The sequence below is a fragment of the Semicossyphus pulcher genome, unplaced genomic scaffold, assembly GCF_022749685.1.
Source record: "Semicossyphus pulcher isolate SPU_LCO1_2020_fin unplaced genomic scaffold, fSemPul1.0.p SCAF_5, whole genome shotgun sequence".
NCBI lineage: Eukaryota > Metazoa > Chordata > Actinopteri > Labriformes > Labridae > Semicossyphus > Semicossyphus pulcher.
In genome coordinates, this window is record NW_027211726.1 from 7,705,406 (window position 1) to 7,730,584 (window position 25,179).

Genomic DNA, 25,179 nt, shown 5'->3' on the forward strand with positions numbered 1-25,179 from the left:
AATATCGCTCTACCATAACCTTAAAAGCCCATTATTTTTCAATAAAATTGCAGTGTACGCGAGGTGAAGCCATAGGGGCAGTTTCCAGAAACGGCAAAAATATTATTACGTTAAAAACACACTGGATTAAGCTTGAACACACGTTGTATTCGGCGTCGGCTTGGTCATACACGCACTACCGTTTTTTTTTTACCGCAGTGCATCTGCAGCATCCTGCTATCACAGCGACAGAGGTGCCGCTGTGGCGTAGGAATAAAACACCGTGAACTGGCACGTTTATTATATTTTTATTTTTGGGTGGGCTGGCTTTTTATGTAGCCGTGTGTGCTCGCGCTATTTTTTTCTGCGATGCCAGCACGAAAAAAGAAGCATCTCCTCTACGAGCACGGAGTGATTAGATGAAATATTTTCACATTTTTCTACATTCAGCTGTCATCGGAGAGGAGGACAGCATATCTTTTTTTTTCTCGGGAGAGAGGACTCAAGCAGAGGAGGCCTCAAATGCAAGACAGTAGGCTCTGATTTCAGAGATCCGATTAAGGATAAACATCTTTTGACCATTAGATTGGTCGGAATTAAATACTAGGATCGTGTAGCCTGTAATAGGTAGCCATTTAATTCTTATAATAGAGCATGCAAATTAATTGTATATGCACTGGCGTGTACGTGTATTGAAGACGCTGAGTCTGTAGCTTTCATGTTGCACATTATCTAAAAACATTTATTATAAGCTTTGTGTATCCCTGCTGTCTGTAATTTGCAAACATAGGAGAGCAGAGCATGTGGCCCCAGGCAGGTCTAATGACTGATCTGTGCATCTCACATTAGGATCCTCAGGGAAAAATACAATCAAATCTCGGGGTGTTGCTCTGGGGAACACTGTGAGTCACCAGATATCTGGATTGTTTCATGTGCTCCACCATATTTAAAAGTACAAAGCCCACAACTAGGCTGCATTAGCTAAATAGAGATAAAGAAGAGGGGGGCTGTCTCCAAAGCAGCAATAATTTCTGGCAATAAATCCTGTAAACAACAGGAAGCTGTTGCTGGCTTGTGCCAAAGACCAGAGACAGTAACAGTGGTCCCACTGTTGGGAAGTCATCAACAGATTTGGGAGTAGAAGAAAGGCTTGTAGGCGGATACATTTTTGCACTTTACAATGCATGTTTAGCTGCAAGTTTCCTGGTACACATTTGGCTGCACTTCACTGATGCACAGCTTTTAGAGTCATAGCTCCAGTCGTCATAAGAACAATAGCAAATACAAGCTATTACAAACTTTGGGGTGCTCAATTTCTGAGCGCTGTCTAGAGAGCTCCATACTTGGCGAGTTTGTGTTTAAGTTTGGACCTCATCAAATTAAACAGCTGCTGAAATATCCGTTGACATGGCAGCAGCAGGGCACCTCCTGCTCCTTTCTCTTCTCTGCACCCTGTTCGGTGAGTTGAGCCTATTGTTTGCAGCCTTTATAATTTGCTGCTACATTATGTAAACATGGAGTAATAACTGCCTGTCTCTCTTGTGTGTAAGCTGTGTACCAGTGTCATGGGGCGTGTGCAGAGGTGGACTCGGACACAGAGGCGGTAGCAGGCAAAGGCTTCAAACTGGGCTGCATCTCCTGCAAGAGGAGAAGTGAGGTGGATGGTGCCGCCACAGTCGAGTGGTACTTCAGGGCCAAAGGAGAGGCCGACTTTGTTCATGTGAGTACAACTGATGAAGAGTTTTTAGTCTGGAGCCAGCAGAAAATGTATCTGATGCAGCACACAGTAGAAACTTGTCTCAGGCTACATTCCTCAAGACAAAAGCTACTTATATATGCATGCTTATAAAGAGCACAGCCTCACTTCCTTTCTCTCTCACACATAACACATTTGCCCTCGATTACACAATGGAGGCCAGTGCTGAGGCCATCATGAGGTTCAGCTGGAATTGATTTTGATATTTTACACCACAGAGATCATTAAAGCTCCGGAGATAACACACACCGCCCGTGCTGACCTTGTGTCGGATTCTCTGTTAGCGGCCGGAGTGGATGTTGCAATCATGCAGCTGCGAGACGGTTCAGTTTAGCTTTATCAAGATGCAAATACCAGATGTGTGGGGGTGTACGACTGGGGGGGAGAATTGGGGATACAGGAGCCTCATTGTGAGGAAGGCCTAGAGAGATGCGAGGATAAATAGTCGAGAAAGAGGGGTGCGGTCCATAGAGGATTGCTTTGTACAGAGTTCAGAGTTTTGTGCTCCTCGATATGTGATTCATCTTCAGTCCAAAACAAGACACATTTCTGACAAAAGATGAGACCAAGATCCTTTGAAACAAAATAGCAACAAGTTTTAATCTGATCATCTGTATTCTTCTGTTGAATTACTTTTTACTAAATGCTTATTTATGTGGCAATAAAAAGCGATTGTATCATATTTATACACCTATATCCTATGTGTATTGCCTTCTGTATTTATTAATGTGCATTTACATACACATATATCTCTTTTTACTAGTTTTTTTCCATTTAAAAATTGTATCCATACTTAAAGTGTACAATGTAGCACTGAGGGAATACATCATCATTCCCCTGTGTGCGGGTTATTGTATATGGAGAGAATGATAATCAATTCTTCCTTGAACCGGCATGCATTGGGGACATTTGCTGTTACTACTACCAATCCTCACCAACTCTCACACCGGAACAGAAAGAATTTAAAATTCTATAAAAAAAAAAAAGAAGATTAAAGATATTAAGACATTTAACAGCAGAACAAGAAACATGGAAACAAGTAAAAAATAAAGCAAGATTTACATTATTAGTAGAACATTCAAATATTTTGGTCTCACAGTGTGTCTAGATTGAAAGTGAAAGGCGGCAAGATTATACGAACTCAATGTAAAGACTGGAATTGGTGCTTGGCGACATAAATTGACACAAAATTGTGTTAGTGTACGTTGAATTGTTTTATGAGGGAAAAAATGTGTGACGCTGTGGAACAATAGCCTATCAGAGTTGAGATTCACAAGAAAGTACAAATGGAGGAAAAACTTACAAGACATATACTACATGACGACAGCTTACTATTTATTCATGGTTTGTAAAATAGTCCAGTAGGGTGTTTTCATGGAGATAACAAAAGGCCAAAATTAGCTTCACATTCGGCCTGAACACACCAGTTTATATGAGTTTTGCACTGTGCAAATCACTGTTCAAATATGTAGTCTTTGTCTGTGCAGAAGTAATCATCATCATCATCATTAGCGTTTTGATTAATCTTGATTTTTCTGTGGCTCCAGATCTACACCTACAACGAGGACGGCCCCACCGTCGAACACGACCACTTCACGGACCGCTTGGATTGGAATGGAAGTAAGAGGAGCAACGACATCCAGGATGCGTCCATCTACCTGCTCAACGTCACCTTCAACGACTCGGGAACCTACCAGTGCTTCTTCAACCGCATCCTCTTCTACGAGACTTACGAGTACAACACCGTCGTCAGCAAGGTGGTCCACCTCAGTGTGGTGGCTAACGGTAAGAAGGAATGAAGTACTAGTACTAGAACTGCTTGGTCTGTGACATTAGCATGAAGTGACTCAATAGTAGCAGGATTTAGGAACTTGCCCTACAAAAGTTAAAGTTGCATGACTTAAAAAATCTTGCAATAATTGAATTATCTTACACGAAGGGATCATTAGATTTTCAGATTTCTGGAAGCATCTAATGAATTGCCAAATTTAATGTTTAATTTATTCATCATGTCTGTAATGCTTATTGAACGCATTTACACTTATGGTTTCTTTAAGCTAACCAATGCTAAATACACATAAGCTAATGCAATAAAGGGGTCCTTGATGCTGTGGTTTAAATTTCTAGACCATAATAAGTAAAGAAAAGGGAATTTCCAAAACTGATCCCTACTAACAACCACATAATATGATACGATACAATACGAGACGAGACGAGACGAGACAATATGAGACAAGACAATACAATACAAGATGATACAATACAAGATGATACAGTATGATACAAGACTATACGAGACAATACGAGACGATACGATACAATATGAGACGATACTAAATGAGACGATACGATACGATACAATATGAGACGAGACGATACGATATGATACGATACAATACGAGACGAGACGATACGATACAAGACGGTACGTTACGAGACGATACGAGACGATACGAGACGATACAATACAAGACGGTACGATTCGATACAAAATGAGACGATACGATACAATATGAGACGATACAATATGAGACGATACGATACGATACAATACGAGACGATACGATACGATACAAAATGAGACGATACGATACAATATGAGACGATACAATACGAGACGATACGATACGATACAATGTGAGACGATACGATACGATACAATATGAGACAATACCATATGAGACGAGATGATACAATACAATATGAGACGATACGATACAATATGAGACGAGACGATACGATGCGATACGAGACGATACGATACAATGTGAGACAATACAATATGAGACGATACGATACAAGACGGTACAATACGATACAATATGAGACGATACGATACAAGACGGTACGATACGATACAAAATGAGACGATACGATACAATATGAGACGAGACGATACAATACGAGACGATACGATACAATGTGAGACGATACGATACAATGTGAGACGATACAATATGAGACGATACGATACGATACAATACGAGATGAAACGATGTAATACAATATGAGACGATATGATACAAACGATACCATATGATACGATATAATACAAGGTGATACCACACAATACCATACGATAAAACACTTTCATTATTCCTGTGGGGAAATTTGTCATTCACACGAGTGCTGCACACATTTACTGTACCTTTACTTACAATATACTATACCTTAATGTGGTGAACCCTCTATGTGACCAAGCGTGGTGGATAGAGTGAGGGGCTTCAGGGCAGGAAATGGAATTGAGCTCGCGTCATAAAGCAGCTGTCTTGGTTTGACTTCTTTATTTCCCTTGTGCAGCCACCAGAGGAACAGCCTCCATCGTGTCCGAGGTCATGATGTACGTATCCATCATTGGCCTTCAGGTCTGGCTCCTCATAGAGATGATATACTGCTACAGGAAGATTTCAGCTGCTGGGGAAGAAGCATTACGAGAAGCCGCGTAAGGATTTTCATTAAATACGACTGCATGCACATAATGCTCAGGGCATGAGAAACCCTCAACTCCCCTGGTGATGTTGAAGGTACACAGTTGGAGGTGCAGTGCATTAGTTTTTTTAATAGATTATTGGACTAATGCAAACCTCTCAATGACTTTAACCAACAATTAGCGGTCAAGCTAAAAACAATGCTGCATCCCTCTGTGAAAAAGCGAATACTGTTGAATACAAGGTGATAAAAACCTTATGGAAGTATGTGTGACGTAGCACATACTTTATTTACATATTGGCCAAGATATATCCCAATACATCGATATATCTGTCAGCACAATTATGTGTCAAGGCACGGTCATACAAGCGATGAAAGCAGTGGAGTTTTGCGGGGGAAAGAAACTTACTTAAAAAGCTAACTTAAAGAAGCTATCATAGCTTTTAAGCTAATTTATCTTTAGCCCCCTCAGTTTGTCTGCTAAACAAAAAAGAAATGGTTTGCAGACAATTTGGAGACAGGACTCGATGGTGTATAAATGTCTACACCTAAACTGAATGTATTGTTACGTTAGCGAGTGAGTTTACAAGCTAACTGACGGTTAGCAGAGCTGCTAGCTTGGAGTGCTTGTTTTACCTGTTTGCCAACTGTTCAGTGAACAAAATACAAAAACAGTGAGGACAAAAAGCTGGTTTGAATAAATGGAATGGCACAGTACAGGGAACAAGAAAGTTGGTTACCTATTGTGACTGACTAACAACATCCCTTCCTCGGCTAGCTGGCTGGCTAGCAGTTAGCTTGCCAGTAGTTAACCAAGTAGTCAGTATTTTTGCACTGCTGAATTTTGCTAGTTTAAATGAGGCTGTACACGGAAAACAAACTCCAAGCCCCAGAAATGTTTTCTAAGGAACATTTGGTGTGAAAATGATGCTTTTAAAAGTGTGTTTTTCAACATGAATACTGCCTGACTTTATTCATGTTCCCCTGCTGAAGACACACCTATAATTTTAAATTTTTCCTCGTTACACCCTCTCCTTAAGTTTTTTCTCTTCCTCACTTTACCTGTCCTACGACCTACTTATTTTAAGACTATCAATTTTTCCATTGTGTTTGTGTGTTGTCACTTTGTGTCTCTTTGTCTCACGCTCCTTGTGTCTACTTGTCATGTTTCCGTCTCTCCCATCCTGCCATCCTCCTTCCTAGTAAAAACCAAAACCAAAACCAAAACCAAAACCTCCCACCTGTAAGTCAAAAAAACAACAACAAAGACCTGTCATACAACCATAGCAGTGATGTTTTGTTTAAGGCATTTTTCTCCCATTTCATTTTACTAAAGAATACATTTCTGATAACCACTGAGGGTTTGTTTTTTTCCTCTTTTTCCTTCCAGAAATGCTGAATATTTAGCGATAGCCTCGGAAAGTAAAGACAACTGCGCAGGAGTGCAGGTCGGAGAATAGCACAGGTATGTTGTGATGTCTAAGTAAAACATGCATGTCATCATCATCATGAGAGTGTCACAGCCGTTCACGTTAACGATTAAAAAGTCTGTCAAGGACTAAACACTGGGGCTTAATACTTAAATGAAGTATACTGTACATGTTCTTTAATCACTACAACATAATGCAGTGTGGAATTTACTTTTGGACGGTGAAAAGCTAGCTGTTCCCTTATTTTTTTCCCTTATTTTATGCTAAGCTAAGCTAATAGTGTCAGCACTAAGATAACAATCTTTACTTATTTACTGAGAAGCTCTCATTCGTGAAGTTGCTTTAACTGATGCCTAAACCAACCCTACAATTTATTGTACTTTCATATTGGTTTTAATTTTCTGCCTTTGGTTGTTGCTGTAATGTAATGTAACAATGAGGGTCGAATAAATAATCCAAACTTAGTATAAATTGACACTATGGAAGCCAAGAACAGCCATGCTTGCAATATCTATCAATACCATTATTTCACACTCAAGAGATAATTATTTAATAAACATGTTTGAACATATTCAACGAGATATGGAATTAACTTTTTGCCAAAAACAATAACTACATATTGGGTACGTAGTGGTACATAGAGCACTTCTGAGGTGCGTTGGTGCTGAGAAGATCATCTGTTGGAATATAAGGTGCACTCCTTTAAACGTGAGAGCACTCTGGGACTCTGGAAAGCAGATTACTGCTGTGCGTCAATTCGATATCATTACAGTTCAAACTATTAATATTTCACCAGGTTCGAACGATATATTGAATTTCGATTGAAAAGGGACAGCCCTATCTTGAGAAAACAAGCCTTGTTATCTTGAGATAATGAGATGAAAGTTTGAGCCATGCCAGAGTAGATAGCATCTTATTTACAGAAGCTTCTGAGCTTCTGATTAAAGCTGAAAATATTGGATCAACATGTACCCATTATAGATCAACACATCCGGTGGTACTGCAATCGCAGTTCTGTTATGAATCTTCACTCACAGTCATGACAGTGATTTTAAAGGCTGAAATCAAGTGTTATCAAAATAATTAGACATTAATTCTTAATTCATTATAATCTCAAGAAAACAAGTTATTTTGTCATGATATGTTATCGCAAGAAATGACGCTTTGTTTTTTTGAGATACCGAGACAAACTGACCCACTATCAAGAGAAACCAAGCGTTATCTTGAGAAGTGAAATCATTTATGATAAGTCTTGATATTGCGTCTATCGGCTTGTGTAGGCCGTCAAAAAAATGCCGCAAAGGACTAAACGCGGCAGAAACACTGTGACGCGCTTTAAGAATAATCCGTTTCCAAAACCTTTTTGCATTCCACCATTTATTCTTCCACACAGAAACACGATACAAAAGGGAATCAGTTACCTGCTCGGAAAACCAACATCTTTGGTGCATTCATGCAGAAAATATCGACCCCCAAGCTCACCCCCTCTCGCCATCAATGCCAAAGCTTAAAAGCATGCCCACCACCACCACAAATAAAGTCACAGAAAACAATCAGCAAAACTATTAAACAGTGAAAACTAAACTAAACCATTACTACCTGTTGTCTTTACCTTCAGGCTTCTTCCATGGACAGAAAACATCCTTCCAACCTCTGACCTGCATGAACACAACCTGGAGAAAAAGCTCCTCTGCATCTCGAGTCTCTACTTTACCTTTTCCTCAGCATAGATCACCAATGGATATGACATACAAAGAGAGCATGGTACCAGCACTGTATATAGTATTCAGCGCAAAAAGCATGTTCAGCACTTACATGAGAAATCATTATGCATTAATGAGCCACATTGTCAGAAGCAGCATATACTGTACATACAGTATTTCTTTAAGTATATGTAGTCACACATTTATATGAAATGTAATTGGTACTACTGTTGGACACGAGGCTGATTGTAAAGAAAGCTTTTTACGACATCATCACCAACTAATGTATTAATAAAGACGCCACATGTACGGTACAGTTATTTCTAAGATAGAATGTAATGGACTCTGATAGACTGTCTTTCCCAGTTACTAGGTATACATTCGGTAAAATCTTAAGATGTACTAATAAAAACTGAAAAAGACCACGTGAGGGAGAAGTCTTCTGTTGATTGTGAGTCATCCAGATGCTGCTGATTTGTGTGAGAAATATTTTAGAGAGTTGTTATTAGCAGGGATGCGCGATATTATCGGCACGTTATCGGTATCTGCAGATAATGGCTTGAAAATGACATATCAGGGCGCTTGTTTGGCTCGGTTGGTAGAGCAGGCGCCCCATGTATAGAGGCTACAGTCCTGATTGCAGGTTCAACTCCTGGTCTGCCGATCCATTTGGTGCATGTCATCCCCCACTCTCTGCTCCCCACGTTTCCTGTCTCTCTTCAGCTGTCCTGTGAATAAAGGCAAAAAGCCAAAAAAATCATCTGAAAAAAAAAAGAAAATGACTAGGGATGCACGATATTAGATTTTTGTATATGCCGATGTTTTACTACTCACTTAACCGATTACCGATACCGATATTTTTTTCCCGCACACCTAATTGCAGAGATCATCAACTCTCTTCTGTATTGGAATTAGCTTACAGTATAACGTGATACTCTTATCACATTTGTTACAACGGTCGGGGTGACGGGTCTTGAGATGGTTAATCAAGTTTGTAGTGTTGAAAGACTTTGCCTTGGCTCCTCCTCGCATCACCGAAGCTGAGCAGTCATTGCAAACAGCAGTTTTGCTTTCTATTTCGGACACTTTGAAAAACTTCCACACCACGGACATTTTGGCTTCTAACTCGCTCATGCTGCAGGTAGACACACGTGACGTCATCACGCTGCGCCACGCAGGTCTTCTTCGCGCCGGGTACATTGCGCCGAGATTTTATCAGTTAATTATTTCGGGGGATATCGGCGTGTCGGCCAATATCCGATAGTTCATTTTTAAGCCAATATCGGCCGATACCGATAACGTGCCGATAATATCTTCCATCCCTAAAAATGACATATCGGCATCGGCAGATATGTCATTTTTCTGCCGATATTTTCCACCGCTAAAACGATGCTTTAATTATACCTAAATGCTAGTTTAGGCATAATAGTTTTCTTATGTTGCCCAGTGAATGTGTACATTATAAAAAGCACTGTATTATGTTACTTCTGCATCTGCCAGTGGGCCACAACAATAAGAGTAGGCATGATATCACTTCCACTACAGGAGAGACTTGATGTGCCTAATAAATCGGTATCGAAATCAGCAATCGATAAAAAGGGTTGGAAAATATCGGCATATCGGATATCAGCAAGAAATCCAAGATCGTGCATCCCTAGTTATTAGTTACATAAAGACAACAAAGAACAACGACGTAGAAAACTTCCAGTCATCTTCAATTTTCCTTTATTAGATTTACAGCACAGCCTCGAGATCACATCCACCATCACACACTCAGTTTGATTCAAACAAATTCCTAGATTTGAAGGAACATCCAAACGTTATTTGATTTCTTTCCAAAGACTGGACGTGAGGATTGATACCGCTCTCATATCAGAGAGGCTACAGAGAGTCTGGAGGTTTTTAGCTTAGCATGAAGACTGTGGGCATGGCATGGCGCTCTTTACTAAGTTCCAAAATACATCTTCCAGCTCCTCTAATGCACACCAAGATGTATAGATATTTTATTTGTAAAAAAACGCAGCACTTGTGTCTTGTTGACAAACAGCATCTCTGTCTCCAGCCTGGGTTGCCAGATAGTCACTGAACACAATTTACACGCATGATGGTTAAATATCTGTAATTTTACTGTCATTACAAAACTCTCAAAAATTAAAGTAGTTATTGCACGTCATTTTTACACGTCCGCTTGTGTATGGATCAAACAAATGAGGTACGTGTTAATTTGTGACCTTTACAGGTGCTAGTAGGCTTATGCTTCAACTTTGGACGGACTACAGCTAGCTGTTTCCACTTGATTACAGTCTTTATGCTAAGCTAGTCTAATTGCCTCCAGCTCTGTTATTGTCACACAGACAAATGTTGATGAGAATTATTTCCCACATGTAAAAGGATTCCTCCACAACAATGAAAGCTCTACGTCCCCTACAGTTGTAGCACACAGTCCGTGCCGGGGTACTGAGGCAGGTTGAGCTGGTACTTCCTCTCTAGGCCCGGTGGCACAAACCGGCCTCCCAGGAAGTGGTATCGTCCTCTGAACATGGAGGCAGACTTCTTTGGAGCGGTGAGGGAGATGAGCATGTCGGGCTGCAGTCCGTCTGCGCTGCCCTGCTCCACATCCCAACCTTTACAAAACAAACAGGAAGTCACAATCCAGACCAAGGTTCCCTCTTCTACAGGGACCTGTCACAATTACTATGTTATTGACCTATCGTACGATTTATGGGCATGACTTCGATCTCCTTTGCTGACCTCGGTATTGCATGTGTGTTTCTTTACATAAGCATGTCACCGAGATTTTAAGAGTAGTTTCTCACAGCTCCTAGGGAACCAGGTTTTGTGTTCATTTCTAGAATTAATGTGAATTAGAGATGAGAGCCCATTCACGTGTTGCTCTATGTTCAAAAAGTAGTTATCATAACAGGCCTAGTTCTACTTTTTATGAGGGAATATGCACAGTAGTAGCCCTGACAATTAGTTTTCTTAGTTAGAAAAGGTTTTGTTTAATAGTACAGCTGAAGAAAAGGTCAAAGGGCCACCAGGCCAATTGATAGGATTTGACCTTTTGGGAGAAGCCAATTTCATGCAAATGAAGGGATTGATTTTCAAGATATTTGTCTGTCTATTGGTCACAAACAGATCAGTGGAAGCAATTAGCAAGATTGGCTAATCACGGCATTCCGAGGTCTGCTTCTTCTCGATAACAGACCGTTGCTATGAAGACCAGACCGTTGCTAGGGATCCGGCTCTAATCATACAGTCAGCGATTGTGACAGTCAAAAGAAGTCCAATAACCATCGGAGGAAATGTTTCCATTTACTGTGAGTCAAAAAAGCTAGCTTAGCTCATTTTAAGAAGGCTACCGTTGCTATGGCGCAGCTCTAACTGTGAGCGTAACGGACAATTTTTAAATGGAAAACACTTATTGAACAATCAAATCACTGAATAACAGATTTTTATCGGACCACAGTTCATGTGCATTTTATATCTTTGGCACCTGAATTTTTAAAAACCTTGTGTACACATATGTGTGGATTAATGCAACTGACATATAATAACCACTTATACTGACCTGAGGGGATGTCGATGCTGGCTATGGGGACTGTCGTCTTCTTCAATACATCGAGGATGGAGCCAAAAGGCTCTCGCACGGCCCCCTTGAAGCTGAAGCCGAAGATGCCGTCTATCACCAGGTTGTAAGCCTCATCAACCACTTTAGCCTGAGAAATCAATATCTGTCCACGTAAGTTGTTGTTTTTTCTCACACAGAAGCAAAAGACCAACAACGCTTGATCATTACAAAGTGAAAAAACAACCAAAATTTGCAATAAAATTCTGATTTGTAACTAAAAAACATCAGGAAATCCACTGATGGTGTCTCATTGGGCATTAATTATATTACAGACTGCTGTTTGCTGCAATAAAAACTATATTTCCCCCACAGGGGTAATAAAAGAGTCATGACAATCAAAGTGCGTCCTCATTTAGCAAGATCTAATAACGTGGTACAGTACGTGCATGTTTGTATGTCATAAACACGTTACGGAGAAGAATGTCCTTCACCACAGCAGATAAGCCTGCTGCATAATTGATTAACACCGAACCTCAGGCATCTCAGTCAGGAAGGGGATCTCCATTTTCTGGCACTGCGTGGTCAGACCCTGGAACAGAGGTTTGTTCGGCCTCTTGGGGTACAGGATGGTGGGCTCGTAACCCTGCAAGACAAAACACTGCTCATAGTGATGGCCACAAGTCTGCAGGAGAGACAGGCTGCAGGTTTTAGAAAGAGTAGCTGTGGGTAAGGAATTCCAAATACGCTAATGGAGTATTGATCTAGTTTGCTGTGCAGCAGGGTCGGAGGAGCTACAGACATCCTTTGATACAGTAAAACGTACTTATATGTCAGTGTACAATAAAAGAAAAAGTAAAGGAACACAAACATTATCAGCAATAAACACTTCAAATAACAAAAGTGAAATATCGAGTTATGCCAAATGGCTCCTCCCACAGAATAAAACTTTATATTATTATCATTGATACACAAGTTTAATCTTCAATCCTACTATCATCCAATTAAAACTATTTATTCAAAGATATGCTCTTGATATAAGGTATCTATCTATGTTTTAAAAGAAGACAAAATAAGGCGCCATATCTCCATGAGAATTATGTTTAAAGGTGGATTTTAGAAAATGCTCAAAACAAGCCAACTGGCTTTAAATTGGGTTAAAATAAAAGATTTTTCACACTTTTCATAAAGACTTTTTCCAGAATAAAAGGATTGAATATGTTATATGCAAGCTTCAAGATTGCTGTATGTTTTGTATGAAATATAAAAGCTTTAAAGACAATTACAAAAAGGAATAATTAAACGTATAAGTGCCTCAAAACTGTATGTAAGTGTACTTCATTACATTCCTCTGCTGAGTATTTCACTGTAAAACAAGTGAAGGCCACTCGGGCAGCCTGATGCATACGAGACTAACTCTAACATACGAGACTACATGGTGGAAGTTAGTGCCTATATTGAATGTATTCAGAGATACAAGGCTCCCTTCTGTCCTTGTCTATTTGTATCAGGTGATCCCCTGAGATGCAGAGTCGATTAAAGCAGCCGTCATGCTGGATCGCAAACTGATCGTGTGTGAACAGAAGGCCCCGATGCTTAAGGGCCCTGATGGAGGTTTGCCCCACTGAAAACTCTCCTGTCCTCCAACATATTGTGTACCATTGTAAAAGTATATGGCTGGTTTTTTTAATGTATTTTTTTTCTTCTTTGTTCTTTGTTTCCTTGCCCCCTTTTCTCTCAGTGGATATAAGTCTGCTCTATTTAATGCATTATCCTACTTGGGGGTTTCTCCTTATCCTGTCAACGTACTATTTTGTCTTTGCAGTGTATTTGTGTCTGTTTGGCATACATTGTATGTAGTATCTTTAAAATAAAATAAAAACTCTAAATCACAAAAAACAAAACAAGGCCACTCACAAAGAGTTTCAGATGTCGGGCACAGACCAGGCCATCGCCTCCGTTGTTACCTGGTCCACAAATCACCAGCAGGGCAGGTCTGGCCTTGACCAGAGAGGTAAGTGGATACGCCTGCAGCAACAAACAGACAGAGAGAATCTATATATAGTGATTTATATAAAGCACGGCACCAAGGAATAAAGGATTTCCTTCGTAGCAGATACTCAGAGAGAAATGCTTCTTGTGATGACGGAGTAATCTGATTATTCTCCTCTTCAGACAGTAAAGTGAGTTAGAAGTATCATTTCTGTGAATGCAAAACCTAATTTCCTGCTCAGACAGCTGGAGACGGAGAAACCAAGTGAGCCTGATATCCAAACGGACTTTAAGGCGTTTGTACAAGTGCTTTAAAAAACAAACAGTCTTTGGTTGTGAAAAGTAAGATCATGCAATCGATCATCTGCAAAGTGTTTATTGCTTATTACTTGCTATAAAAATAAAGTTTACTTTTAAGGGGAACGAGAGAAAAATCTAACAATGAAGCAAAAAATTTACTTTATTATGAATTCTCTTCTTGCTGCAGCTCTACATTAAAAAAAGTCTTATATTTCAAAATAAGAGCCCACCCTGGTGACGGCTGTGGCACAGCTGAGTCCAGCCAGCTCCATCAGCTGGTCCACACTGAAGCCGTACTCACTGAAGAGCTCCTCATCAATGTGCTGGGCCTCCTCCTGCCTGTGGAGCATGTACAGGTCAGTTTGAGCAGCCTACACACACACACATACACAGTTTGAAGACTGCATGTTCTCTGTACAAAATAACTTCACCCGAGATATTTGATGGTCTGGGCCATGGTGGAAGCTGGTCTGCTGCTGGCACAGTTCTTCTTGTGGTGGTTAGCTGCAGCAGACAGCGGGCATGTCCCTGTCTGAGCGAAGGCTGCCGCTGCCCTCGAGGTCACCAGGAAGCCGATCCCAAACAGAGCCCGCACACTCAACATCCAGATGATCCAAACTCCTGAAACAGAAGAGACCACAGCGATGGAGCCTGAACAGAAGGAAGATAAAGAGGCTTTGCAGAGAGAAGAAACTTTTACATTATGCATCAAGTGTTAATGTTCTTCTCTAATGAAAGCTCTGCTGCTCATTCTGCTGACTCTGCTGCCTCCTACAGCTGCTACACTGCTGCCACTGCTCGTTTGCATTTTGATTTTGCTCCCTGCACCCCCTGCAGGCTGTGTACAAAACTTACAGTCACTAAAGATGATTTGCATTGATCACCCCGGTGCACTCAGCTCCTGCTTAATGCTTTACAGGTAGAGAGGAAACAAAGATACAATTATTAGGGCCACATAAAGAAAAAATGAACCTGATCAATCAATGTCTGATTAAATGACTCTACAGAATATAATGAGTTAGCTGTAGCTCCACTTTAACCTGGTACACTTCAAAGAGTTTCATCACATCAATGTACCAGGCATGGTGATACCATGAAATAATATATATATATAATATAGATATCATATATATATATCATATGTATATATATATATATGGATTGATAGATATCTGATGGACCTGAGGAGTTAACTTGATTATCGACATTTCGACTTTATTCTTGAAATGCTAAAATATATTTTTTTTCTTAGTGTGGCCCTACTCCTTCATAATAACATTATTGATGGCCAAGTAAATTTTCCCTTCTTTGCCTTTTAATATAAATCCAATTTTGTATTTTTGTCTGAGTAGACGGACAGAACTGTGCTGCATGGAAATAAGCATACCAAGCAGGACTGCAGCTAAATATACAACACAGAAAAACATAAAATATATCCATAATTTCCCAGAATTCATTGTTAAATTGTTTTGTCAGAACGAATGCTAAAGACATCAGTCAATTTATTAATGGAAAAAAGCAAATATTTCTCACTTCCTGCAGCTCAGATGTCAATATTTACTGGTTATATTTTTATAACAAATTGAACTGAATGTCGTTAGGTTTTTTACTGTCAGTGAGTTAAAAAAAAACTATTTGAAGATGTCAACTAGAAAGTCAGGGATGCCTTGATCGATATTTAGAAAAATTATTAAAGTTATTATTGATGAAAAAAGTTTGTTGACAGTTCAAAATCCAAGACTATTACGTTTACGAAAAGGACATGTTTTAATTGTCCTTTTTTTTGGGACCAATCATCAAGTCAACATATCTTTTTATTTGTAACAAAATCCTGCACATAAAGAGATGATACAATTTAAACAACAGATACATTTTGTTTTACATTATAACATGCAGCCCAGTTTAATAAAAACAAGTAACTTGATCAGTAATTAGTTTGAGGTTATTGTACATATGTCAGTGAAGATTAATGCACGCCAAACTGATATTATTGATTATATGTAAATTCCCCTTAAAGCCTAATTCACACTCCACCTGTATCAGCTTTACTAAATGTAACTTTAGCAGAAAGCAGCTCGCTAACTGGCAGCTAACCCTTGACGGACATGACAGTTAGAGTTTAAAGTTTTGATGACATTTATTTGTTTAGAAACAGTTTTAAAACTCTTGATGTGAAACACGAAGGACAAGTTGCACTTCAACTAAGAGACCTACAGGCTGTGTTGTTAAGGTGTTGTTAGTTGCAAGCTAACATTTGCTATGCTGGAGTGCGTGACAAAGTGTTAACAAAAACTCACCAAATGTTAGCAACCCTCTCTTGAAAAAAACTTCACATGCACTTTCGTTCTTTAAAACAATGCTCTGAAACAACTTACAGGTCAGTATTGTACTGATTAACGTTTGGGAACACCGTGCAACAACACTGAGAAGCCCACCCACTTCACTTCCGGGTTTGAAGGGAAAAAAAAACAACGCTCTGATTTCAAAATAAAAGTCCGCTCCATGGAAGACACGGTACGCGTGTAAGAAAGGACTGTAACAGAAGGGAGTTGGAGTACTTTTTCATACTGAAACTGTACAGTGAAAATTTACTTTAGTAAATATAGAAGTAAATTACCGTGAAAATAGTCACTATACAGAGGTTGTATTTGAGAGACAGAGACAGAGAAAATAAACATATAAGCAGCATATTAATGTTGTAGACATAAGTACCTGTAGCTGGCAGACAAATGTAGCAGAGTAAAAAAAATATATGAAATTTAGTAGATAAAATAAATTATAAAGCGGTTTAAAATAGAAAGGGGGCATGTAAAATGAAATTGTACCCAAAAAAGGGTTTCATTACATCTTGCCACTGTTATCATAAAACATTTATAAATACAATCATTTATTGATAACAGTTGTGATTTCCCTTGTTGTTCTAAATATACAGTTCAGGTATTATCAAACATTATCTTCTGCTTCTCAGATTTTTAAAGATGAAGGACTTTCCATGCAAATTAAACACAGTCAAGACAGCCCCAGTCGGTCATTCAAATAGATTTGACCGTACATTAAAACTAGTCTGGCCAAATTAAAATTTCTATGCAAAGCTAAGGCAGCAAAAATACTGCAAATACTCGGACAGCCTCCACACTATTATTGTTGCACAAGAAAAACACAGGCTTCTGTAAAACGTGTTTATTTATATCAGCAAAAATACAGAACAATATGTAGATCGGTTGTAAGGTTCGGGTAACATAATTGTATTTTTAACATGAGGGAGGAATGACAATCTGATAACTGTGATAAAAAAAGAGGAACAGCACAAGAGTAAAAAAAAAGTATGATTTTATGTTTCTTTTCAAAGTAAAGCAGCTCAAACTGTTGTTTTACCCGTTCAAAGATTTCACCACAAACAAAAGCCAATTAAAGGTCAGAAAATATTTCAAAAGCATGCTTATGTACATTATAAAAAAAGCAGAATAAAGTTTTATTGCATACAATATCTTGAAAAATATTCCAAAGTACATGATGTGAACTAAATAACTACAACTGGTAACTGAAGAACTGATGACTGAAAACTAATACAGACGATGTGTTCAGTGAGGATCCAGGGGCTCACATGATCGGACAGGTCTCCATCCTGCCTCCAGTCTGAGAGGAAAGATTTACAAAGTTACTATTTTAACACAAATAAATACAAAATTTAAAAAAAAGTCAATTAAACACATTAATCTAAAAATGTAGTCTCAAAGAGTAACTGTATTATTTGACTTCTTTTTGATTGGGCCTTCAAAAGAGGTCATGTATCAGCTGTAGGTGTCACCTTGCGAGGAGTGCTGGTGCTGAACACGTAGGACTGCGGCAGTAAACCCTCGGAGATTCCTCCGCTGCGGAAGGAGCGGGAGGCCGAGGTCACGGAGCAGTTGCTGGATTTGTCTGAAGGAAGTCCGCAGGAGCCGCAGACCACCGTCCGGCTCCGCAGGTTGTACTCACTGTCCCCACAGGTGCTGTGAGCCACCTGCTGAGTCACAGAGTTCAGCATCCAAATAGATGCATTTGATAAAAATTAACTGAAAGGGCAACAACAGTAGCAAGACCCAAGATTGTTTTATTTTTAAAACAGTATCACCAGAAAATAAGTCAGCAAGTACTTTGGTAACTGATTAAAGTTATTTAAGAGTTATCTTTCAAGCAAAGGTTCCCTAATAAATAGATTTTGAACGTGTAAATGTTCTGCTTTTTTTGACTTACATGAAAACAAACTGAATATCTTTGTGTTTCTGACGAAACGAAACGAAAAGCAATATGTCTGCTTAAAATCCCCTAGAAAACCTATGAATCCCATTAGGGGCAATCTGTTTGGGCAGCTAAAACGATGTGACATACAAGACCAAATAAATAGCTTAGTGCTCACTTTATTATGAATATTAAGAAAAAAGAAAATGTTCTGTTCTTCTCACCATGTCGTCATCGTCATCATCAAACTGCGTGCGGGTCACCTTCCTCATTGCCATCTCCTGCAGGAAAATTAATCAGTCCCTTTATTAATCTTTCTGACACTTAAAAGCTAAATAGGTAGAACTTAAAACTATTACTGTGACTCTAATAAAACAAAATGTTACCATAGTACTTATTTTAGATTTAAAATACCTCTCCATTGGCACTGATCAGGGTGGTCTGGAACAGGTCCCCGGTGCCCCAGGAGGCCTGAGTCTTCCACACCAGGTCAGAGGGAGGGCTGTGGGTTCCTCCTGCACCAGAGGCCCAGATCTGCAAGCCGATTAAAACATACAGTAAGGTGAGATTATCTGTAGCTGTGGTCAGCGTCACCGTGTTGGTTTCTGGTTTGTAAAGGTGCTGCTTACCGTGACCCTCTGTCCAGCCTTCAAGGTGAACTTCACTGGAAACTTGAAGAAGATGGAAGCACCAGATCCCACCTGCCGCTTCACCTGCCAGTTCCCCAGATTCTGATCCTGATGGATGGATACAGTCAGCAAGGTTTTATATAAAAGATACTACATCAATAAACTGCAAAAGGCCACCACAAACAAGCAGTAAACCATCTTCTCACCTCATCTGATTTGTTGCTGAGTCTGACGTATTTCCCATCCTGGTCCACCTCGTCCACAGTGACCCGTCCGCTGGCTGAGGCCTGCTGGGTGATGCGAGTGCGAGCCACGGCTCCGCCTGCAAAGCTCGAGGCCTCGCTGTCGGTGTCATTGGGGCGGCGTCTCTTGGCAGATGAGTTCTGAGCGCTGTAGTGGACCGATCGAGAGTGAGCTCCTGAGGAAGAGGAGCGACTTCCTGTCATTTTGGTGGGCGGGGGGCTGGGGGACAGACGCAGCCTGGAGGGAGAAACACGATGATAATTCATTAACCAGGAAAGAATAGATGTGAAAGGCTGTTACTGCAAAACTCTTGTTTTATTGACTTAGCTCATAGTGATGTACATGGCAAAGACTGAATCCAAGTTATTTACATGGCAGTTATTTTCCTATGATGTCACGCTCAGGGTGGGAAGCTCAAATGCTGATGTAATGTTGAACTGCTGTGTTTAAAGTTTGCACATCGTATTAAAGATGTTATGATTATAATAATTTCACTGCTTCTCGATTGATCAGTGACTTAAAAAACAACAGATAGTGAAAATCTGGAGGGATATTGACATGTAGTTAGGACAACCTTTTTAACAACCCATTGGCAACCGAAGCTAACAGAAGCTAACTTTAGCATTAAACCACTTCCTAGCTTACATAACCATTTAATAGTGTTACACATGACATGATTGGAAAGGTGCCAAACTCCTACCTAATGATATTAAGTAGCTAAAGGGAATTATAGCTAGGAATTGATTGGATGCTAATGTTAGCTGTTGTGACTTGCTGTCCTAATGAGTTTACAAATACTCATTAGCTATTGACAGCTAACATTAGCATTCAAACAATTCCTCACTGACATTAGTGTTATTTAGCTTACATTAGCTCGGACGTTGAACCTTTCCTGTTGTTTCATGTAACTCTTCCAAACATAATTGTTAGCTAGGGAACTGGTTGAATGCTAACGTTAGCTGTTATGACTGAAAATGTTGTTTTTTGTTTCATTAGCTACCGACAGCTAATGTTAGCGTTCAACCAATTCCTAGCTACATTTTCTGTTAACTAGCTAACAATATCATTAGCTAGGAAGTTGTACCTTTCCTATCATATCCTATCAAACTATGTAAGTTAGGTAAATAGTTGAACGCTAATGCTAGCTGTTGAGTAACAGTAGTATTGGGTTATTAAATAAGTTCATTTAACGTGAAATATGGGCAATAGTGCCTCTTGATTTTTTCTCTTTACTCTGTGTGATTGAAATGCTAACAATTTGTCAGATTTACTATTTTTAAAACATTTGCAAACTTGGAAAAACCTGGGCAGTTCAACTTTTTAACAGCATTTGAGCTTCCCCACCCTGAGCATGTCGTCAGAGGAAAATGGCCGCCTTGTGAATTTGATGAATGCACCAACATACCTCTGCTCCTCTCCCTCCAGCAGCTTCCTGTAGGCACAGATCTCCATATCCAGAGCCAGCTTGACATCCAGGAGCTCCTGGTACTCATCCAGCTGCTGCTGCATTTGCTGCCTCATCTCGGCCATTTCTCTGTCTTTCTCTCCCAGCATGCGGCGTGTGGTGTCCCGCTCCCGAGACAGGGCGTCCTCCAGGTCCCTGATCTTTGCCTCGCGGGCCGTCAGCTGAATCAGACAAAATACATTTTACAGCTATCGTCTATATTAGCTGAATATGTGTAAAAACAACTTCAGATGTTTTCTTTTCTTATACGTTTTTATTAGTTAGGGTGTACACTTAATGATTTGTTGAGGTTAAACATAGGCTCTTTGTAACCTCTTACCATGTGTGATAACAATAAAAGGTTATTCTTGATATGATTTTGGGTAAAGATGAGGGATACAAGCCTGAATGTGATCTTTGGTACCTGCTTCTGCAGCTGGCTGAGCTGAGAGGAAACAGACTCGAGGCGGATTCGTGTCTGCTGGAGCTCCTCGTGTGCTGCTCCGACCAGGTGGCTGCTCCTGTCTGCTGACTGACGAGCATTTTCCAGCTGACAGGAAGTGACAAGAAGGTAGAACATGAATCAAGATGTACCAGTGTGTGAAACAGCTGCAAACTTTCTTACCAAAACAGTTTGATGCATTTATATCTTATGATGTTTTGGATATTTAATCTTTGCTGTTTGTCGTGATATTTTAAGCAATAAGTCTTGTAAAGTAAACATCTCCTCCTCTGTCATGTTTAAGTCTACCTTGCAGTTGTAGGTCTTCTCAATCTCATCCTTGTACATTTTGATCTGCAGTTCGTGCTGGTTGCGCATCTCCACCAGCGCCTCGGCCAACTTGCTCTCGAAATCCTGCTGGTGGCCGTTGTCCAGCTCGACCATACGAGACTCATGACGCCGCTTTATCTCCCGCAGCTCCTGATGGAGAATTAACAACAAACTCCTACTAACTCCCAACTACATAAAGCTAGTTTTCTGAAACAACAGATGGATGCTGATGTGTTAAAGGGAGGGGGAAAAAAGATGGGGAATCTAACCTCAGAGTGGAGGTTCTTTTGAAAGTCCAGCTCCTCTTTGAGAGTCTGGATGCGATTCTCTCCATCCACCCTCCTCAGCATCTCCTCCTGCAGCTGCTTCCTGGCATCGTTCAAACCGGTGTCCAGCTGAGAAAGCCACAAGAGGGATTGAATATTAACACAAATATTCATATAAACACGCTGCAGAGAGAGAAAACAAGTGAGACTGTTCTGTAATCACAATGTCTGAGCTCAAGTAGACAAAACAAAGCTCACAAAACCATGCACAAATATTTATTTCCATGAATATTCACATTTTATGTTAACATTATGTAAGTCCTTGGCTTGTCAAGCCCACTGGAAGAAACACCGCTGGTGCAAAAACAGGGTTGTATCTGTGACATTTATCATCACCAAGTAGAAAACACATGAGGTTATGAAGGACAGACTTAGAGTTGGTGAGCTAACTGCAGAAAAATGAGCCCCAGATGTGTTTCCAGCGAGTTTTAAACTGAGCGTGAGTTCACATGGAGTTTACCTTGGCAAGTTGCGCCTTCAGGTCCCTGTTTTCCACCTCGAGGTTTCGCTTCTCTCCAAGAGCCGTAGTCAAAGACGCATCCTTCGAGTTCAGCAGAGCCTCCAGGTCTTTGAGCCTCTGCAGCGCTCCGGTCAGGTCCGACTCCTTTTTGGTGTTCCTGTCAAAGAGTTGCAGATGTGACGTTTAGTTTGATGTTTGACGCATTAGTTTGGATTTGTTTACATAGTTGATGCAGGATACTTCAATAGAAATAGACATGTGTTTTGCTTAGTAACCAAAGAACCAAGTGGAAACAAATTACTACAGTTTCCTTTACAGTCTAATGAATCAAATATGAGCTATTTTTGAACAAGGATGTAGCCTAAGACGGGAAAGACCATGGTGCATATGAGTCACAGGCCTCAGCGATCTGCGTCCAATCCCGTGTTTCTGGTAGCCACAAACCACAGCCGTTTGGTGTTTGGCTTAGACGCTGCCATGGCTACGGCTTGGCTTTGTATTTATGGAAAAATAATGGAGGCAAGAGCGGAGCCTTCTAAACACTGCCACGTATTATGTGCGCAATGATTACTTTGGTGAAGGAGGAGAAACTCGGGAAAGAGTTAGTCATCAGGCTCTGGATGTGGCAGCATGGGAAGGAGGCAGAGTTGAAGTCCAACGTCAAACTGCGAGCGATGAGGAGGGTGTGATGGAGGAAGGGAGTGGTCGGCTACAAGCAGCTAAAGTTATTCAAGCATCAGCTATTAGGGGCTGATGAGTAAGTGGGTTCTGCTGCTGTGGATCACATGCACAAACGATAACATTGCAATCACAGAACAGTCTCACTGTAGTTTAATGGAAAAAAGCCTTAAACTTAGAAAGATTGGGTTTAAAAAGGAGCCTTCAGAAGCCTGGAGGCGCCTGTTTCCTCTCATGATCATCAGATCAACAGTCTATAAAAGTACCAAATAGTTACACAACTTTTCTCATTTATATGTGAAAGGAGAAAACAGAATAACAAATAATTTTTGATGCCTACAGTTATAATAGTTGTAAGTACTGTGACAGAAAGTTATGTAATTGTGACTTTAAATCTAGACTCTTACTGCAGCTGAGCAGCCTCTGTGCCCACAAGTGATCATTATGGGATAATAGTAAATGCCATAATGATGTGTCACAATAGCACAAGTAGAGATGAGTCATTAGACAACTCAGTAATGAACTTTACACAGCAACATGTTTGCTAACATTAGCAGCTATGAGCTACTGGTCCCACCAGACCATGTGTGTCTTTCACAGCAAAACTCCTGAGAGATTGAAATTAGTAAAGGTGTGTTTTATGCTCACAAACTTTTCTTTGTAAGAATGTTATTGTATTTTAAAAGTTACATAAAGTCACTTTTAATGAGAAGAAACTACATCTGACAAACAAACAGGGGTGTTCTTAAGGCATTCAGGGCCTCTAATGGGCTGGGACACCCCGAAAGCCCCCCTCAGTCCTCTCTGACCAGAGTAGTGTATCTCTTTTCTTTCTTTTTTTCTGCAGCAGAAAACACTATAGAAATACTGTGTCATTGATCTGATGTTCTGTAACCTACCTTGCTTTCAGCTCCTTGTAGTCCTCCCTCAGCTTGCCCACCTCCAGCTGCAGACGAGCCCTCTCTTTGGCCACAGAGTCCAGAGTCTGACGGGCATCGGCCAACTCCGTCTCGTACGCCGCCTTCAGGCCCGTCAGCTCACGGGTCACCTCTGTCTCCGACTCGGTGATGCGCAGACGCAGGCCGGCGTTCTCCGACTCCAGAGAGCGCACCTTGTCGATATAGACGGCCAGCCGATCGTTGAGGTTGCACAGGTCCTCCTTCTCCTGGAGCCGCGTGATCCGGTTGGGGGACATTGGTGTGTTTGCACCTCGGGGAGCGTTTTTGGGTGTCGCCATGGTAATTATCTGGGATCTTTCCAGAAAAAGACATGATTATCAAATTAATTAATCTGAAAATTTGTTTTTAAAGTAAAATAAATGAACAGATTTTTTTATTTTTGTGTATAAATCTAGAAAAAAAATCATAAGAGCATGCCTTATCGCAGTTTTTTTCTGTTAAGGTGAACACACAAAGTCCTAAATGCAGGATTAGAGATGAAAAGAAACATAATTCGCTGTAAACCGTCTCCGCAAACATCCAACTCTTTTGTGTGCAATAAAACAAACAAAGACAAAGAGTATAATTAATGAAAAGACATGGGAGGGGTCATCGACTCCACCCAAAAGTCAAAGTCATCTGTCTGCACAAAAGATGCTTTTAAACTTTTACAGCCTGACTTACCTTTTAAAAGCTGGTCAGATGAAGAGGAAGCTCTGCTCCGGGGATGTTCGCAGACTTTTCTGTAAAGTTTTCTTAGATTTTGTGGTGTGAGAGTCCGCCGTAGTTCTCCTGCTCTGTTCAGAATTACTGTGCTGTCTGCAGACCCATCTGAGTGCCCGTGTAGGAAAGAATGAGATGGGAGGAGAGGAGAGAGGTTGGCCTCAAGCTTGGCACTTGGTAGGTGGTTGTTCCTCGCTCTCTCTCTCAATCGCTCACTGTCTCTCTCCCTCTCTCTCTCCCACTGTAATGGGTGTGCAGTCTGAATGAATGAGTCACCCTCCAGTCAAATAAAGGCACAAAGCCATGCGATACTTACAGGGATCATTTTAAGCAAATCTTTAGCCTGAGAGTCGTCTTCTTCTCATTGACTTTGTTTGACTCAGACCTCAGCGGGCATATTTCTGCATCAAGTTAAAAGTTACGTAAGAGACTGTTTTAACTACTGAATCCAGAGCTGCAGTGTTCAGAGCCTGAAGCTTCTTTTTCAGATACATTTATCTCATTAACTTCATTTCTTTTTTAGCTAAAGTGTCTAAAAGTTCTTACACACTTCGGCCTACATCACCTTTGACAAAACATCTTGTTTTC

The 25,179-nt window shown here is 40.4% G+C and overlaps 3 protein-coding genes across 5 annotated transcripts; 1 reads left to right on the forward strand and 2 right to left on the reverse strand.

The window, feature by feature from the left end:
• Nucleotides 1-240: 240 nt before the first annotated feature.
• scn1bb (sodium channel, voltage-gated, type I, beta b) lies at nt 241-8,832 on the forward strand. The gene is made up of 6 exons (XM_069682047.1): nt 241-1,438; nt 1,530-1,699; nt 3,283-3,520; nt 5,036-5,177; nt 6,555-6,629; nt 8,213-8,832. Exons 1-5 carry the CDS (start codon nt 1,387-1,389, stop codon nt 6,622-6,624), a joined length of 672 nt encoding a protein of 223 aa, XP_069538148.1. The 5' UTR covers nt 241-1,386; the 3' UTR covers nt 6,625-6,629; nt 8,213-8,832.
• Nucleotides 8,833-10,007: 1,175 nt separating this feature from the next.
• naxe (NAD(P)HX epimerase) lies at nt 10,008-16,605 on the reverse strand. 3 transcript variants are annotated; one of them, XM_069682153.1, is made up of 8 exons: nt 16,455-16,532; nt 15,013-15,068; nt 14,589-14,778; nt 14,388-14,496; nt 13,783-13,893; nt 12,401-12,511; nt 11,869-12,016; nt 10,008-10,921 (listed from the first exon to the last, which is right to left on the reverse strand). In XM_069682153.1, exons 3-8 carry the CDS (start codon nt 14,759-14,761, stop codon nt 10,722-10,724), a joined length of 852 nt encoding a protein of 283 aa, XP_069538254.1. In that variant the 5' UTR covers nt 14,762-14,778; nt 15,013-15,068; nt 16,455-16,532; the 3' UTR covers nt 10,008-10,721. The 3 variants fall into 3 exon arrangements, with proteins under 3 accessions (XP_069538254.1, XP_069538253.1, XP_069538252.1); XM_069682152.1 differs by lacking the exons at nt 15,013-15,068; nt 16,455-16,532 and adding an exon at nt 16,533-16,605; XM_069682151.1 differs by lacking the exon at nt 15,013-15,068 and having other exon boundaries at nt 16,455-16,531.
• A 717-nt stretch (nt 16,606-17,322) lies between these two features.
• Nucleotides 17,323-24,993, reverse strand: LOC138608487 (lamin-A-like). The gene is made up of 14 exons (XM_069681084.1): nt 24,908-24,993; nt 24,553-24,699; nt 23,830-24,183; nt 22,253-22,409; nt 21,736-21,861; nt 21,446-21,616; nt 21,119-21,244; nt 20,656-20,876; nt 19,214-19,487; nt 19,008-19,115; nt 18,793-18,912; nt 18,603-18,659; nt 17,966-18,160; nt 17,323-17,793 (listed from the first exon to the last, which is right to left on the reverse strand). Exons 3-14 carry the CDS (start codon nt 24,165-24,167, stop codon nt 17,758-17,760), a joined length of 1,929 nt encoding a protein of 642 aa, XP_069537185.1. The 5' UTR covers nt 24,168-24,183; nt 24,553-24,699; nt 24,908-24,993; the 3' UTR covers nt 17,323-17,757.
• Between the last annotated feature and the right edge of the window lie 186 nt (nt 24,994-25,179).

What these genes read in the sequence shown, in the direction of transcription:
- scn1bb (XM_069682047.1), top strand. Translation starts at nt 1,387, where the DNA reads ATGGCAGCAGCAGGGCACCTCCTGCTCCTTTCTCTTCTCTGCACCCTG. An exon ending in TCTTCTCTGCACCCTGTTCG is followed by an intron (nt 1,439 to 1,529) that starts GTGAGTTGAGCC and finishes CTTGTGTGTAAG; the next exon opens with CTGTGTACCAGTGTCATGGG. An exon ending in CCTCAGTGTGGTGGCTAACG is followed by an intron (nt 3,521 to 5,035) that starts GTAAGAAGGAAT and finishes TCCCTTGTGCAG; the next exon opens with CCACCAGAGGAACAGCCTCC.
- naxe (XM_069682152.1), bottom strand. Translation starts at nt 14,761, where the DNA reads ATGTTGAGTGTGCGGGCTCTGTTTGGGATCGGCTTCCTGGTGACCTCG. An exon ending in GTGCCACAGCCGTCACCAGG is followed by an intron (nt 13,894 to 14,387) that starts GTGGGCTCTTAT and finishes TTGTTGCTGCAG; the next exon opens with GCGTATCCACTTACCTCTCT. An exon ending in CCCGACATCTGAAACTCTTT is followed by an intron (nt 12,512 to 13,782) that starts GTGAGTGGCCTT and finishes TTTGTCTTGCAG; the next exon opens with GGTTACGAGCCCACCATCCT.
- LOC138608487 (XM_069681084.1), bottom strand. Translation starts at nt 24,167, where the DNA reads ATGGCGACACCCAAAAACGCTCCCCGAGGTGCAAACACACCAATGTCC. An exon ending in TACAAGGAGCTGAAAGCAAG is followed by an intron (nt 22,410 to 23,829) that starts GTAGGTTACAGA and finishes ACTCTTTGACAG; the next exon opens with GAACACCAAAAAGGAGTCGG. An exon ending in ATGATGACGATGACGACATG is followed by an intron (nt 18,161 to 18,602) that starts GTGAGAAGAACA and finishes GTGACTCAGCAG; the next exon opens with GTGGCTCACAGCACCTGTGG.